Genomic DNA, 17,218 nt, shown 5'->3' with positions numbered 1-17,218 from the left:
TATGCTTAGTTATTAAGTTCGTCCGGTACCTGGTCTGATGTTCATTTATATTTGAAACTTTTAACATTTTATATTTTAATATCTCATAAACTATTGGCGACATGTCAATATTTTCTAAGGAAACCATCGGCAGCACACTAAAAGTTTTCAAGGGAGTCATCGATGATGTGCCAAGAGTTTTTAAGTGAGCCGACTATCGGCATCATGCTAGAGATCGTTCTATTACCAACTGAAATAGTTAAGGAGATCGTTCTATTACCAACTGAAATAGTTAAGGGTTCTTTCGGTTTGATACATTCATATTCCTATCAAAAATTTTATTTCTTCTATCAATGCCACAATTGGGGAAGAATATAATTTTCGAGATTTACATAAAAAAACTAGGATTATGGAATTGCGAAGCATAATTTTTTGAGTTTTCAAATTAAAATTTAGATAAGTATGAGTAAAACATCCATGGTTCTGTGAATCTTTTTTATCCAGCCTAGGTGTCAAATAATTGTGAATCCAATTCAATCTAGTCGAATCACATTATGTCTTTACTCGAATCACATTATATCACATTGCGTGTTTTTTTAGTCCTTGAGAAGGGGACTTCCAGTGTACATCGGTTTCTTCGGTCCCGTTAAGATAGAAACAAGTTAAATCCGTCTATTTTGCTTGACAATTTTCCACAACCTATTTTCTCTCGTTTTTTTTTTTTTTTTTTTAATCTGAAGCCCTTTAAGTTCAGATCATGTCTCTCAGGCCAAGTCTGATAAGATGAATAAAATTTACTCGGGGAGAAAGCGGGTGTTGTCCAAAGGAGCTGTCAAACATGAGAGAAGAAAACATTTTCTTCTCTTTCATTCTGAAAAATAAAGCCAACAAAGTCGGTTCCCAAGCTCTCTCTTTCTTCTACTGCTTTTATACTTGACAGTTTGTCACACAGAGTCTCCCACAGACACTCTTGAAAGGGCACATTGCATCAACACACGGCTTGAACATAGTCGACTTATTTTCTGTATTTTGGTAATTATTTTTGTTGTCTAATAATCTACATTTAATAAATATAAATCATAAACGTATGTATCTGTTTCCTCCGGACTGGCCGATTCAAATGAGTTTTAACGTACCAACAGTTCCTCCGGACTCAAAATATTACCTTCCAAAGCAAACTTTCATAGGCATACGAGTTGATCATATACATGCGTAAGAAACCATAGAGAAAGGTGAAAACATTCTAATGTACCTGGAGAGGAGGTATTTACACTAACAAAAATAGATGATGATCACATTCCTTCAACCTTCCTGCAAGCCCTTCCCCCTGCAGCCCATCTCAGGCAATGGGGATCTCTACCGTTTTCTGCTCGCTTGAAGGTGGAATCCTTGCCACTGTGACTGTTAGCACCCCATTCTCACACCTTGCTGAGATTGAAGAGACATCAGAGTCATCTGGCAGATTGAATTTCCTTACAAACCTTGAGGATGCCCTCCTCTCCATTCGGATGTATCTGCAGTCCTCTTCATCTCCTTCTTCTCTTTTCCGCTTCCCTCCCCCTCTCAGAACCAGGATCTTCTCATCTTCCACTGTTACCTGTATGGGATGCAGGCCATATCTATGAAGAGCATTTCCTATAACAACTCACAGAATTCCACTGGTTTCATTAGGCAAGTAGCTGAAGGGTGACGACCCAGAGAAATATCGTTTGGATTCAGAAGTCGGCTGAGTACTTCACAGCAAAGTCGTAAATCTGATCATCGTGGAACCCACATATTTCACAAAACTAAGAGAAACATAAAACCCAAAAGGAGGGAGGGAGGAGAAAACGTAAATGACGTTGCGCAACGATTCAATCACTGCCCATAACTCGGTGCAACCAAAAAGTGCTCAGAATGCATAAAAATGCAGGTTCTAGTTCTAGAATTCGCCATTTTTCTTCCGAAAGCAAAAATTAGGACCAACCTCAAGATGACAGTCCACATCATCATGGTGTATAGGCCAGCACCAAGCATGGCCCTCCGAACCTATCACACAATACTGATTCTTCGACGCTTCCCATAAATTCATAACTCAAAAGACAGCTTTACAATAAGAGGAAAGATCATCGATGTTCATAAAATGGAAATGAAAATCCTAAGCTTGTTAGTTTTACAACCCATGGGGAGTGTAAAGGCCAAAGTTTGGTTGGTCAGGAACTTGAGCGATGCAAACTCCACATAAAGAAATATAACCAAGTCTAGTTGGGGGCCTAATTTCAGAAGCCTTAGCCCAATAAACAAACAAACTTCAGAATTCTTGTGAAACTGGATTCTTGAAGCTGGACGGCAGTAAATATATATGTCATAAAAAACCCGTAGGAAGTAAAACAAAAAATTTGGACACTATGAATGTGAATCAGGAAGGCCTACTGTTCAAAACCTCGAAAACCTTTAGCCTACAAACTTGAACTTAAAGCTAAATAAAGCGAGTGCAGTCCAGGTCATGTCATCTCTTGTCAAACACCAACATAAACTAGCTGCATGGTGTACCATCATCAACATCAGTATAAGATGCCCGGGAACCGTATAAGTGGTTTGGGTATATGTTGCATCAAACACTAGATGACCTTGTCTCAAATCAATCCAGATTGCAACCCAGATAATAAAAAATGAACGGCTGGTATCAATTGTCATACCTGAATATCAGCTTTGGAGAAACCAGGGACGTCCACGTAAAAGACATACTCCTTGGACGTTCGCAATATATCAACTGGTATCACTGACACCACATTCTTTTCTTCATATTCATGTGAATGAGTTTGTGATGTATAATGGATGAAGTTCCGTAGCCCAGCAGGGGAATGAAGAAAGTGTTTCACCATCGAGACGGGGTCGCCGTCTGCAAGGTTATCCTTGTCGAGCATTGAACTCATTTTCTCACTAGCAGAAATCCACTAACAAGATGCAGTTAACAAACACCATTTACGGCTCAGATCGTACTGAAGTGAAAAATGCAATCGAAATTACTGTGAAGGTGAAGTTTCAGATCATGAGAATGAAATGATCCTGTTAGTCAGACCCTTATTTATATCAAACAAAACAATCACACCAGTTTTCTACGTCACTTCGAATGCAAAGACAGGCTTCCAACGACACTCCAGTATCAGAGTCTGAAACCCCAGGAGTTCCAGTCAATTAATTCCCAAGAAATTGGCCGTTATTTTCTTTCTTCTTCTTTACTTCGAGATACCAATGTTCATAAGTAAAACTTTAAGATGCTTGAGTGACGCCAAATCCATGTTAGGAACCTTTTTCTAGCATCAAAACTCGTTCAAAAAGACGCTTGTTTTGAAGTTAGAACCAGGCCTACACCGTGAGAACGTAAAACAGAGCTTAGAACAGGAAAACGTTTGAAGTGTACTGCGAAGCCCCTAATCGCACTTTCAAAGTGAAAATTTCTCGTAAAAAAACTCAATTTCATCATAAAACATCATGCGTTCGCAATTTACGAATCGTCCTTATGGCAGTGTTCTCATTATGGCAAAACAGGGGTTTATCCGCTTATGTCTGAAAGACCGGTAAACTATGTTCTTCTGCGAGATTCTCTTAGAACAAAAACTTAAGGGGTTTCATTCCCGGAACAGAGTGTACGCCCGAAAACGGAAACACCATTTCCGGCAAGAAAAAATAAAAGCCCTTAAGAAACACGACCATGGAAAAACAAAAAGCAGAAGAAACCAGGGAATCTTAACCTCGCGAAACCAAAAAACAGGATGCCCGCGGATTAAAACCACCAGAAATTAGAGGCAGGCAAAGAGAACAACCAAATGCAGAGCTCGAGCCCTCGGAACAAATTCAAGCTTTGTTAAGAATTTCAAGCTAAGTGTCAAGCGGACCTCACCTAAGAGGATTGCCTTCTTCTACGTCGTCTTCGTGCCCCTCTTGTTCTTTGACGAGAGTCGTCAATGGCGGACGGGAGGCAACGCCCTCCCTCTGCAACAGCGAGAGCACTCGAGGAAGGGAGGGCCTCCAACCAAGACGGGTCTAGAAGGTGATCTGGCATACTAGTATCACAGTTTCGGGTACGATCCAATATTCTGCACCAGAATCCGCAGAGTCGGATCTGATTAAGGTCGAAGATCCCAGTAGTTTGAACCAGCACATCCAATCGGTATTTGATATTCAATATCCAGATCTTGCGATAGCCAGATCAATAGGGACTGGGAGTGGATTTCAATTTCCTGGATCTTGTGATAGTCATTCTCAACTTCAACTTGGACTGCAATTCAATTTCTTGGATCTTGTGATAGTCATATTCAACTAACATAATAAATAGGGGCACCTCAACATAATAAATTAAATTATGTTTAATCATTAATATGCAAATAAACTAAAATTATATAGGTCGGTGTGGGCAACTGCCTGCACAAGCCTAGCTCCGGCACTGCCATGCACCACCGATCTACCTAATCCCTGCATCATCATAGAAAATATGTTTAAGATTCAGTTGGCTCGATATTGGGTCCCGTATGATGCAACAACTAAGAAAAAAAGGAAAGCACATAGGCATGTTCCATGTTCGCCACGTGTTGTAGTTACCGACTCTCTTCATATTTTATTCAAGAATAGACATTTGTTGCTTTCTTAACAATCTTAATATTTAATCCTAACTACTGCCTAATGTTCCTACCAAGCTCCTAACACTTAAATTAACCGAATTTATTTAATTAATCTGATTCTATGGCATGAATACCATCCTCTAACGAGCAATCTATATTATCTCTTATCACGTAGATGACAGGAAATGAGCCTGTTCTAATGTCTAGTTTAATCCATTTGTTTTGTTTTTAATTAAAACTTGTTTGTTTAATCTTTTGTCTGCGAAAGAGACCGCGCGTTTAGAGACACGAGAAGACTTCACCAATCATTTGCATGCCATTAACCAATTTTTTATTCAAGTATATGGCCGGACAAGAAAATACATATTATCATTGCAATCATAACTATATGCATATTAGGTAATTCGTTATTTTATAAAAAATCTTGCTAAGAAACGACAGTTTTACGATTACGATGCACTCAAGTAAAATCATGTTTATAAGAAAATAACAACAACATTGTATGGAGTGGTTTGATGGTAAAAATGCATTTATTAAGATGTGATAAGCAGTCAAACAAAACCGCTTGCGATAACACAACTATAGGAACACATTTATGATACACTCAAATAAAATCATAATAAAAAGGCTACGGTAAATACTTGAAAAAATTAATATGACAATAACAATGTATTGATTGGTTTTACGAAAAAAATGTATTCAGAAATATATAGTTCTATAAAATAGAACACCATAATGCTATTGCAGAATTTGTTTTATAAGTCACCCAAATAAAACTGTGCTTATAAGGATGCAATATGCACAACAAATCATGTGATAATGCAACTGTAGGAGGATATCCAAAACACTCAAGTGAAAAGAAGTTTACAAGGAGGGAATAATAACTCAAAAAGATTAAATACGACAACGACATTGTAAGGACTAGTTTTACGATAGAAAGACACTTACTAAAATGTGATATAAGCAGTTGGACAAAAAATCATGCGATAACAGAACTACAAGATTCGTTTTATGACACAGTCAAATAAAATCGTGTTTACAAGACCGCAATAAACACAAAAAATCATTTGCAATAATGCAACTCCAAGTTTCGTTTAACAATACACTAGTAAAATTGTGTTTACAAGAACATAATCAGCACTCAAAAAAGTTAAATGTGACAACAACATTATACTAATTGATTTTATGATGAGTCATTGAGTAGCACTGAATGGCTTGACAGGGACTGCATAATTCTACCTTGGGCAATGAGCCACGCCCGATATTACACGAGGCAAAGGTGATACAGTTTTCATGCAATTGCTCGATTTTTAGCTATGGATTTTAATCGGTGAGGACTCATAATAGATGGTTTGTCTCAGGTGGTTTGCACATTTCACCATCACAGGTAGAATACCAAGGCACCGAAGTCGCCCTCACATGACCTTTGCCGGCTCCCTTGACTTCACCCCTATAGATTCTGAAGTCGCCCTCACATGACCGTTGTCGGCTCCCTTGACTTCACCCCTGTAGATTCTGCAGTCGCCTTCACATGACCTTTGCCGGCTCCCTTGGCTTCACCCTTGTAGATCTTGAAGTCGCCTTCACATGACCTTTGCTGGCTTCCTTGGCTTCGCCACCAGTAGGTCCTGAAGTCGCCTTCACATGACCTTTGCCGACTCTCTTGGCTTCGATCCTGTAGATCCCGAAGTCGCCTTCGGGCTTCACATGACCTTTGCCGGCTCCCTTGCTCCAATTTGACGACTTGTGTTGGAACCATACGGCGATAAAATGTATCCAACATTGGTGAATTCTGTTGCCGAAGGAGGAGAGAGCAGCCATTGGAAAACCTTGGCTGCGATGGGACGAAACAGACAAGCCGACGGAGGGAGGGAACCAGCACGAGAAGGAAATTACCAAAAACCACCTCACTTTGCACTGAACACTTGTTTCAAATCCTACGCATTTAAAATAATTTCGCTATAAGTATTATATATATACTTTATTATTGTACTGTTAAGTTTTGGATATTTCTGTACTTTCGATAGTTTCTCAATAAGAGAAACAAAGAATTCAATTTGTTCCAATATTTTCGGCTATTCCAGCAACAGCATTGATGAGAACTGGGCTCGAGAGAGACGGGGAGCAAATTTCTTGGGCACATTTGGGTTGGATTGGACTCGAATGGCCCTGATCCGGTTTGAAATTTATAATTTTGTCTGATTCTCTGACCTGACCTCTATTGCATGTATTTTGCTGTTCCTTTCCGGACCTGTTTCTCGCCACCCTAGGTATGGCCATGCCGAATCGGAGAAGCAGGTACCGAGACTGGACCGGACCACATGAGATCTTTGTTCTTTTTATACGTTACCTACATGTTTGGATGTAATGGTACATGAGTCAGTGGTCCAGAACCTAACACCATCAGGCTGCACATGTACATAATACGGCCTCATCTCTTCACAGCCGCGTTCCTGTCCTAGTAGTCTCTTTACAGCCATGTTCCTAGCTGGGCTTGGACAGGGACAGGGACAGCGCACCTAGGGCAGCTTGTGTTGCAGCTCAGTCAATCAATCGCGTGTTTGATTGTAGAGACAGCGTCCTTAGATCAAATATCTCAAGAACACATTTCAAGACACTCCAATGTCAACAATAAGAATTTGGAATCAAATATGCGAAGGAAAATGAAAAAGGGCACAACGGTCATTTAAGAGCAGAAGAACAACATGGTTCCAAGGGTCAAATTTTTTTTTTTATCAGGTAGGGTTTTGCTAAGATAGACGGCCGTTTTTAAAATCCAAAAAAACACTGAATAGTTATGGGCTCCACGTTCATGTTTGGAAGGCCTTTGCGAACCCCACCGCCAACATGTTTGTCTCTATCGGTGCCGGTTTCATTTATTCAAAATAAATTGCTTTTCAAAATGATCATATTAAATAATAAAAATAACGATTTCAAATTAATTAAATAAATATTAGGTTTATAATTCATAAGCCATGTCCAATTACCCTGGATATCAGAGTTCGTTGGAAAGCGTAGAAGGTGTGAACGGAGAAAGAGTGTGTATGGTGATCCAGGTAAAGTACTGGTAATCTGCTGCCGAAGTCATTGCCTGTACTGCCGCTCCAACCTTTCAAGATCTCTTCAAGATGTTTCGATAGTATCAAGTACCAAGCTGTTGATATTGTACATCGTGGACTGCGGATACCAAGGAGGATCTTTCCATGAGATAGCATTTTTATCAGAGATAACATAATAAAAACTGGAGCGAAGAATGGTGATGATAAGAAGATGGAAATGCCAATTCATACTTAGTTGTTTATGAGATTTTTTTTCAACGCAAGAAATATCTGGTGTGAATGTCAAAAATGGCTGCCACGATTTAGATTTTAGAGAGATCGCTGCTCATAACTATTGAGATGGGGAAGATGAAGAAAAGGACGTTACCGCTGCTCCCAGGAGAGGAGTTGACGCCCGAGCCTTTTGTTCGACCCATTTGGAAAGAAGCGAACTCCTTGGTTCAACCACCTTCTGCTTTACAAAGGAAAAATTAAAGCATCTTTTCTCAGGCTCAGTTTCTTTAAGTTCCTTCATTGGGTGAGGCTATGTGAAATTTGAGAACCGTCAAATGCAAATCATGCTTACTGCTTAGTCACTTGGAGAAAACTGAACTTTACAAAACTTTAGCTTGTGTTTGGCAGTTGGAAAGAATAATTTAACCTGCCAAATTATTATTAATCATTTGTTCCAGTTTGGTTGGTACAGACAAACTTGCCATTGTATGGCTAGTTGTTTTGCATATTGCAATGGTGGGGCAAACTGCAAAGTAGTGGCGGAGCCAAAAAATTTTGGGTACCAGGCAATGTTATAAAAATTCTCATTTTTGAAGGGATACAACATATAAAAATAAGTAGATAATTGTAAAACTATGTAAAAATAAATAAAAATTTTGTTGCTAACATGGGCAACTGCCCACGTCAACTTATATGTAGCTACGCTACTGAAGCCAAAAATCATTTTTTTTTTCTCCTCTCCATTTCGAGGTTCAAAACTGCTTTGGTATTTGAGTAGAGAGTAATATATCTGCCAACTTAAGTATTGTGTATTTACTGTTTACAGTACAAAAAAGTAACTAACCATGAAAATAAACTGATAGGGTAACAAAAAAACCTGCTTGGTTGAGAAAGGTGACCTTGTTTGGTATTTAAAAGAAACCAGTGGACTCATATCGAGGTAATTCAGAAATAAGAGATGAGTTTTTTTTTTTATGATAGCGGCAAAAAAAAAAAATAGTTCGGCTGGAAATTCTCGAAAGAGAAACCCCACATGTTCCAACGCCCAAGTGGAGCTCTTTATATGCAAGGAAGCTTCCTTCTTTCTTCCCAATCTTCCCTCTTCTCTCTTTCTTTCAAGTTCTTCCATTTTTCCCAGACTCTTCTCACTCTCTGTGCCATTTCACGTTTCACCAACAACAACTACAAACAGGTGAGTCGGAAACGTTCTCCCATTCCGTCAGAAAACATTCTCTCACATTTTTTTTCTTCTTTTGTTTCCGCAATCATGATTCATCTGCATTGAGTCGCGATCATGATAAATCCAGTTTCGCTCAACTCCCAATTTTTGTTAAATTCCTGTTTGGATATCTAAATAAACACGGGGTTTTCTCCTCCCCACGTTCAGTTGGTTTCCCCAGCGCCCAACTTTTCCGGGAAAATATACATCCGTCATCGATCTACCCTGTTTTTTTTCCCTCGGTGGTTCCTTCCCGACGTGTGAAACAGTTTCCTTCCGGTCCACATTCTGCAAAAGCAGGACGAAAATGAGTGTTTGAGATCGGGAAATTAAGTTTTCAGAAAACCAAAATCCTGCTTCTGAATTTAACTGAAGATTGATTCTCAGTCTCATGCTTTTTCGGTCCAAAATCACAATAGAACACCGACTGCTCCCTTCCTCACGTAAATCGAGATTTTCTTGGTTCCGTCCAGCTTCATGCTTTCCGGTACGCGCATTTGTTTTCCGGTTCGCATGTGAGTAACGGAGCAGAGCAGTTCTTGGTCCATTTTTCCCCACATTGTATGCGAATGCCCTTGTTTCGGCACATCGATATTTTCTTTTCCTGGCCGAACGCTGAGAACCGGTTCTAGACTTATCCTCTCACAACTGCTTTTCAATTTGTGAACCGGATTTTGTTCCACATTTGCTTCATCTTTGCGTTCTTTAATTCCGGTTATCTAGGAGAACCGGTTTTAGTTGGGAATTTGTTTGGAAGAATCCAGTTTCCTAAAATCCAGAATCCTTGCAGGCATTTCTGTGTCCGCGATGGCGAAGGGAGGCACCATATGGAAGCTCAAGTTCATGATCAAGAAGTGGCGCGGCCTGAGCAAAATTGGTCGGTCAAAGTCAAGCTCAAGCGTTGACTCAAAGCTACCGCCGTCGGACGACGGCTGGTGCTTGGACGCCGATACTGGTGAGGTCCCAGTTGGCTACCAGGCCGTCTACGTCGGGAAATCGCGCCGGCGCTACGTCATCAGGTCGGACCATGTGAACCACCCCCTTGTCCGCGAGCTCGTCGACAAGTCAGAGGGCTCGGACACAGTGGTCGTAGGCTGCGAAGTGGTCCTCTTCGAGCACCTGCTCTGGATGCTAGAGAACGCTGACCCCCAGCAAGAGTCCATAGACGAGCTTGTCGGATTCTACGCATGCTGAGTGGAACTTACTTTCCCTGGAAAATGATTCTTGAGAGGAGAAAATCCGATAGAAGTTTGGGAAGTTGATAATTTTTATATAAACACGTATATATATATATATAGCTGCGTGAATTCTAGTGGCGTTTATTTAGTAACCTTGACTTGTAAGTATGGACTGTGATAAAATAGTACAGGCGATACCACGTGAAGGGGGAGGTTGATGATTAACCCTTTCGCTTAGGTTGACGGAATTAGTTCACTTAGGCCACCATGTGTCCTCTCATCTTATTTTGTTGCTTTCGGATGTGTACCACATTCATTATATAATTTAGTTTCATTTTGCAATCTCTTTCTTTCTCTTTATATGTGTATATTCAACAAATGATAGATGGTGAAATTGGTCTCTAATGTAGAAACTACTTCCCGAAATTTAGAAGGTGCTATCTTGATGGTATTGAAAAATGTTGATCTCGAGATTAAGAAGGCCGAGGAGAAAGATATATTTTTATTGGTTCGCACCTCAAAGCTGCTTACATGTTCTACATAAAAAAACAAAAGGGAGAGAAACGTGGCGCGCGCCGAGTGCACCAAGCTCACGTGGTGTGTTCGGAGATCAAACACAGACCACGGACTACTTCCACCCTGTGGCAAAGGTTGCGGGCACAGATAGAAGTCTTGGAGCAGAACTTTTGAAGTAGCTATAGCTTCAACTTGAATGGTAGGAGCTGACTCGACTATGTCCCACACAAGGCAGAAGCATCCACAATGGCTGTGCATGAGTTCAGTTCAGTTCAGTTGTACAACTCTTTTCTTCAGCTTTGAGGATGCCCATCCAACAAGACTCCTCAGAGATCTTTAAATCCATGGTATGCTCAAATTAACCTTCTTTAAGTAAAGGTAAAGAGAACTGTGGATCATTGTGCGTCCATCTCATTCGTACATCGGTTGTTTTTTAATGGTTCTTTCTGGTGGCTAGCAACCAGTTTAGGCTAAAAAGAGATTCAAATATTCACTTTGCTAGGAACCGAGCTTAGCTAGGAGACCTTCAAGTTGAAAAGGATCGCTTAACGTAAAAGAAAACTAAGAAATTAAACGACCTTACAACTGATGAAGGACTTGTATAATGCCATTCTCTTGGGGTTTTTGTGCAGAGGAGGGAAAAGTTTTCAGGGTGTATTATTTCTTGGGAAAAGATTTGACATCGAAAGAGTTTTCAGTTTACTCTGAAAACTCTTCTTTCTCTTCTGCAAAGCTGTTTGCACGGCTTTTTTTTTTTTTTTTTTTTTCAGTTTGTTGGTCTCCACAGAAACCTCAGACTTTTTTAGCAGAAATATTTAAAGATGCTGCGCCTCATTAAGATTATCAAGGAAGTAGGAAACTAATTAGAAATGCATATTGATACCCAAATCCCATAAGGGCCATGTTTTGCAGCAACTTGGGTTCCATGATTGAGGACAACTTATTGCTCTTTCCTATAAATCACTTGGTTCCAAAAAAATCCCACGCGCAAAATAGCTGCTTAGGGCCCATTTGATAACTCTAATGCCTCCCCAGAAACTATATATTCTTCTTTTTCTCTCAAAACTGAATGAATCGATCACTTTTTACCCATAGGTAAATCTTCAAGATTCTAGATCCATGAATTTAAGAATAGAGCTTCACCCTCTTTGATTTTAAATGAGACATTTTCTTAATGGAAAAAAGGATTTCAAGTGTGGATCTTAGATCAAATCAATGGTCTTAGGTCTTTACTTTGATGAACCATGGATTTAATCGCAAATCTTTTATCACATCATCAAAAGTATGCCACACTTGATCGGATTCGTAGACTTTAAATAAATCTGAATTAATCAAACATATCTTTTGAACAGCTTGCGTTCAGATAATCTGAACACAAATACATTAGTTATTGCTCTTCGTCTTTTTGATATCTGAAACTTTTACATCCCCTAAACACATTTTTAGTTATGGTAATAATTTCTATCTCTTTTGATCGGCTGCACCAGTGCGAATCCAAAGCCAGGGTGGTACAAAGGACGCAGAGCATCCATGGTTTTTTTCTTTTAGAAAGATTTACCAACTGTAAACTGCTGAATTGTCAGCAGTCATGAAGGATAAGTCTCGGGGCACAATTGAAAACGACTAAGCCTGTCACCGCAGACCAACTTTTGATGAAATCAAAATCAAGTCCATCATCACTTGGATTATTATATATTATAGACATGATCCTGTCAGCCCAGATCGTCTTTTTGATGAAACTGAAATGAAGTCCATCGCCTTATTATATACAGTATATATGGATTGAATAAATTGACAAACTTGATGAAGGGCTCTTGTAGTTGGGTCAAGAAAAAAAAAATGCAGTAATCCACCGTTCAATGATTCATTAAATCAACGAAAATTAACTCCTAAACGACTCCTTCTCCTTCTTTCTCTTCTTTCTCTCTCTCTCTCTTTTTACAAGTGCCAAAGGACTGCCCCAAGAATATCATAGGTTGCAAATGAGTGGGGATTGGTTTCAGAGGGTTGGGATTTTTTTGTTGTGATGAATCAGATTCCGATTTTCCGAATCAGATCTGTTTCGCAACTCTACTGCCAATATATTTCTCCACAAAATTAGCAACAAATTTCGGCAGAATTTGTTGCACGGATAATAACTTTGATCTTTAGATTTACAGATGCTCTTGCCTCTCATGATTGCCTTATTTTTTATATGTAGTTCACATTGAGGTACAATAAGCTTTCATTGTAGTAGACTGGAGGTCTCCCGCGACGAATCCGTGGCGGTTAACCAACCTCCAAAAGAAAAGTTCAAATTGCTTATTTTAAGTTCCATGTGATTTTTTATACATTATGTTGCCTACTTCCTGCTCATCTCAAATTGACCTAATGAAAAGTTGAGGAAGTTTTTGTTTGAAGACATGTCTTTCTTTTAATTTTTAAACGAGATTCAAATTTGATGTTCGTCCTCTACTCTGACAGTCAAATTAGTTAGAGCCTACCCTTACTATAGGCACTCTGAAACTTGGCCATATTGATGGCTGGTAAATGCTTCGTTTTGTGGTCATGAAATTGATTTATACCTTTCAACCATTAAAGCAAATGTTGGACTCGTTAAGAAAACTTAGGCATGAAAACCATTTACTTTTGAGATTATGAGCTAAAGATAAGTCAAATGAACATTTTTATGAAAACAAATTAAGTTCTTTACTTTATACCTTAGAGGATTGTACTGTATACATATACACAGATGGAGGCATGCATAATTTCTAGTAGGGAGCCTATCTAATTGATTAGTACCATTCAATTATTAAGTGGTTCATTTGAAAGAGGAGAAGCATAGGGGAGACCACCCATGTGCCCGTAAAGCACCTGTGTACAAAAAAACATTAGATCTAATTTTCTTGGTGGATCCGTCTTTGCAAGATCGAGCCACATGATTCCTTGTGAGCAAGAACACTATGATGAACTCAATTATTGGTCAAAACAAGAAATTATTCGGTGGGTCGGAAAGTCACGCCCCCTGGATTGTAAAAAGCAGAATTTCCATGCATAATATTGACGAACACTACATAAGGTCAAAAGGCAAGTGTGTGCGTTAGCTTATCCAGAAAAACGGGATAATCTAGGACATTATATTGTACGGTTCTATCTTCCACAATATAACAGTACATATCCCAGCTTAGACTACTGCCCTTTTCACGCTACGTTCAATCAAGTGCATCTTGTCCAACAATATCCCACAGGCCTTGTATTCTTAGTCGCGGTAGAAAACTTAAAATCTGCGAAATGCCTGGTATATCAGTATACTGAGGGAACTTATCTAATCCTTTTAGACAACAGAGCGTCCTCTGCCTTTGAAGGGGTGAAGCCTGACTGTACTGGTTTTACCTGCTGTAGCTAACATTGCTTCTGCTGTGTAAAACTGTGACGTGATGGGTATCTACTGTTGGTCGAAAAGAGAAAGTCGAAAAGCTAGATATCCTAAGATTTAGAGACTTGGGTATTGTCTTTTTCAATCTCAAATGCAGGCTTCATTATGGTTCGATGAAAATTTCCAGGTAAAAACAAAGGACCAAGAACAGGACCTGCAGCGCTTTTGACGAGGCAAGAAGGCAAGTTGCTCCCACATTGGCTCCACCAGAAACCAATGCCACTGTGTTAAGGGAAAAATGGAGGTTGGAGAAAAACAATGGCTGAATTTTGGAGTTTAAAATTCGGTTCCTTCATTTACTTGCCTAAAAGAGACTCTAAGTTTGAACTGGTTTCTCTTGTCGATGAAAGAAACTCAAACTTAAACACGTTTCTTTTTACCCCTCTTAACCGAGAAGCAAGAACAGTAAGAAAAAAAAAAAAATGGGGTGCGACGAGGGAGAGAAGCTTTGTACAGATACTTTCTGTCGTGTTGTTTTTCCGGCTAAAGATGGGAGCGCCATGACTAAAGCGGCCCACACCAGAGTTGGTGTTTGTCCTTTGCAAGTGTGCGTGCACACCGCAGACGCACACAGATGCCAACATTTGGACCCATTCTTCAATTACAACCAATCTGATCAATAATTGGACGCAGTATCAGTTTCAGGTTATAAACCAAAATTCAGCAGATCATGTTCGATTCCATTACAATTTTTAACTAATTGGATTCAATGACAACTTCGTCCACAGCTCAACCCAATTCGAATTTGCATATTGATCGACTACCTACTGCCCAATAGTTAGATGCATGGATTAGTAGAGAGACAGTGAAAGAGAGAGCAGCAACTTCCAATATCATTTGCAAAGTGAATTGAAGCAACAAAGAATGAGCTTTTCTTCAAACCATAAATTTTGTGAGTTGCCTGTAAATCAGTGCAAGCCCCAAAAACTGGAACAGTGATAGTTGCTGTGTCTTTTTTTCTCATAATGGTGAATGAGGTGGGGGCCTACTTCCCATGCTTAAGAGTAGGGTCCAGATCTGGACCCACTCTAATAAGGTGGAGGTTGGACCTATATGGAGAAATAGTCCAAAAAATGATGGTGCACGATGTGTGCGATATGGACAGGCAGCCTGATGGCCAACCGGCAGCAGGTCTTGCTTCACCCATCAATTGACTGTTATGTTTGATCTACTCCAATCCTTGGAAAAAATCTCTTTTTCTTCTCTCATCTATCCACTTTCTCTCCACCCCTCTTATTTCGTTTCATTATGCTAATAATTTGTATATTTTGTTCTTTCGATTTTGTTTTTGTAGTTTGTTCTTGTATTTAAGGGACTTCTTGTCCCCAAATAACTTGTATATTTCGTTCTTTCGATTTTGTTTTTGTAGTTTGTTCTTGTATTTAAGGTACTTCTTGTCCCCAAATAACTTGTATATTTCGTTTTTTCAATTTTGTTTTTGTAGTTTGTTTTTGTATTTAAGGGACTTCTTGTCTCCAAATTTTATTCATTCTCATTTTATCGGCTTTTTATATATATATCTCTCTCTATATATATATATATGTTCAATGCACACAAGCACCCATAATATGCACAAAACCAAAATATAACCTCACAGCCGAGTCCTTTTCCTTGCCCCAAAGGTCCAAAGCTGCTTCAATTCAGTGTTCGGGCAAGAAACCTATGCTATAACTAGAATCAACCATCTACCAAATCACCCATAATTTGAGCAAAACCAAAATATAACCTCACAGACCAGTCCTTTCCCTTGCCCCCCAAATGTCCAAAGCTGCTTCAATTCTGTATTCGCACAAACTGAGGATTTAGGGTTTAGGGTTTAGTGTTTAAATGTAAACTCATTTTTTAGATAAATTATATTAAATTCATATGTACATTTTTTATTTTTTAAAAATCTAAACGGGTGCCGTGGCCCTGATGCAGGCAAGTGAACACAAAAAAAACATGGGGCTGTTTTTGGTTACCAATTGAGCTATGTCCCGGAGCAAGTGAAGCATGCATGAAGAAGCCTGAGCCATGCTCAGATGTTTCTTTTATTTTTTTCTCACGCACAACTGATCCTTGGTGGACTTGGACCAAAGACTTGGCTCATGAATAGTAAATCATCACACCTATGATCCAACCAATTGGGAGGTGAAACAAACGCTTCATTTAATGATCCATGGAAGAGACCGCATTGGTGAACAAATGTTCCACCCCTTACAGTGAACACTGCATATAATGTAAATGTAAGTCTAAATGAGTTAAATATGTGAGATGCATTTTGCTAATTTAAGCAGTTAAAGATGCAAAAATTTGAATGCATGCTTGAAACTGCATTTTCAGGTGAGCGAGAAAGAAGGAGGTTGACAACCCACTGTTTAGAAATGGCCAATCAGGTATCCTTCATCGTGATTAAAATATAATTTTAATAGATAAATGATGTATTTCGTTGAAATGAGAAACAACGCGGGTTTTGGCTTATTTTGGGATAAATATACAAGTTTGATTTTTAAAATGGGGATAATAAATGTAGGGATGTGATTGGATGAATATATTCTATTATCCATTCGTAACAAATTAATCTGTTTCAGTGGGATCTGGATTTGCTTCAATTTTCTAAACGCTAATATAAGCGGAACTAATTAGAGATTACCAAATGCGCATAGCCTATCCAAAGATAGGCAATAACACTGAGGCCGATAACAATGATAAAATAATATTAACAATTCTTGCGAAAAATGACTGCTTTTACCTTAGGCCCCATTTGATTGCCCTGCAGGTGAAATTTCACCCATCCGTCTCACGACGTATCAAACGGGGTGAAAATTCACCGGTTGTTCTTTAAAACGAGCGGGTGAAATTTCACCCGCTCAATTGGTAGAAAGTAGACCATTCGGGTAAGGGATAAAAACGGGACTTTTTAAATTCATGTTAAAATTTTTTTTTAAAGAAAATGTAAATCTTTTATAAATACTAATTTAATATAAATTTTGACGGCATGAGAGCCTTTCATTTTTGGACTATTAAAAAAAACTATTATTTAAGTAAGAAAAAGACTA

At 39.1% G+C, this 17,218-nt stretch overlaps 2 protein-coding genes across 2 annotated transcripts; one reads left to right on the top strand and one right to left on the bottom strand.

The window, feature by feature from the left end:
• Positions 1 to 1,125: 1,125 nt before the first annotated feature.
• Positions 1,126 to 3,998, bottom strand: LOC116263824 (17.4 kDa class III heat shock protein-like). The gene is made up of 3 exons (XM_031643613.2): positions 3,863 to 3,998; positions 2,658 to 2,901; positions 1,126 to 1,576 (listed from the first exon to the last, which is right to left on the bottom strand). The coding sequence occupies exons 2-3, from the start codon at positions 2,892 to 2,894 to the stop codon at positions 1,319 to 1,321; spliced, it is 495 nt and encodes a 164-aa protein (XP_031499473.1). The 5' UTR covers positions 2,895 to 2,901; positions 3,863 to 3,998; the 3' UTR covers positions 1,126 to 1,318.
• A 4,913-nt stretch (positions 3,999 to 8,911) lies between these two features.
• LOC116264608 (auxin-responsive protein SAUR78-like) lies at positions 8,912 to 10,591 on the top strand. Its single transcript, XM_031644925.2, has 2 exons — positions 8,912 to 9,044; positions 9,862 to 10,591. Exon 2 carries the CDS (start codon positions 9,879 to 9,881, stop codon positions 10,263 to 10,265), a length of 387 nt encoding a protein of 128 aa, XP_031500785.1. The 5' UTR covers positions 8,912 to 9,044; positions 9,862 to 9,878; the 3' UTR covers positions 10,266 to 10,591.
• Positions 10,592 to 17,218: the final 6,627 nt, after the last annotated feature.

The sequence above is a fragment of the Nymphaea colorata genome, chromosome 11 (assembly GCF_008831285.2).
Source record: "Nymphaea colorata isolate Beijing-Zhang1983 chromosome 11, ASM883128v2, whole genome shotgun sequence".
In the NCBI taxonomy this organism is placed as follows: Eukaryota; Viridiplantae; Streptophyta; class Magnoliopsida; order Nymphaeales; family Nymphaeaceae; genus Nymphaea; species Nymphaea colorata.
The sequence above is the reverse complement of the archived record's forward strand: the minus strand, read 5'-3'. Positions and strand labels throughout refer to the sequence as shown.

Coding starts and splice junctions, on each gene's coding strand:
- LOC116263824 (XM_031643613.2), bottom strand. CDS start 2,894: ATGAGTTCAATGCTCGACAAGGATAACCTTGCAGACGGCGACCCCGTC. Junction 1,577..2,657: donor TCTCCAAAGCTGATATTCAG/GTATGACAATTG, acceptor CATCCCATACAG/GTAACAGTGGAAGATGAGAA.
- LOC116264608 (XM_031644925.2), top strand. CDS start 9,879: ATGGCGAAGGGAGGCACCATATGGAAGCTCAAGTTCATGATCAAGAAG.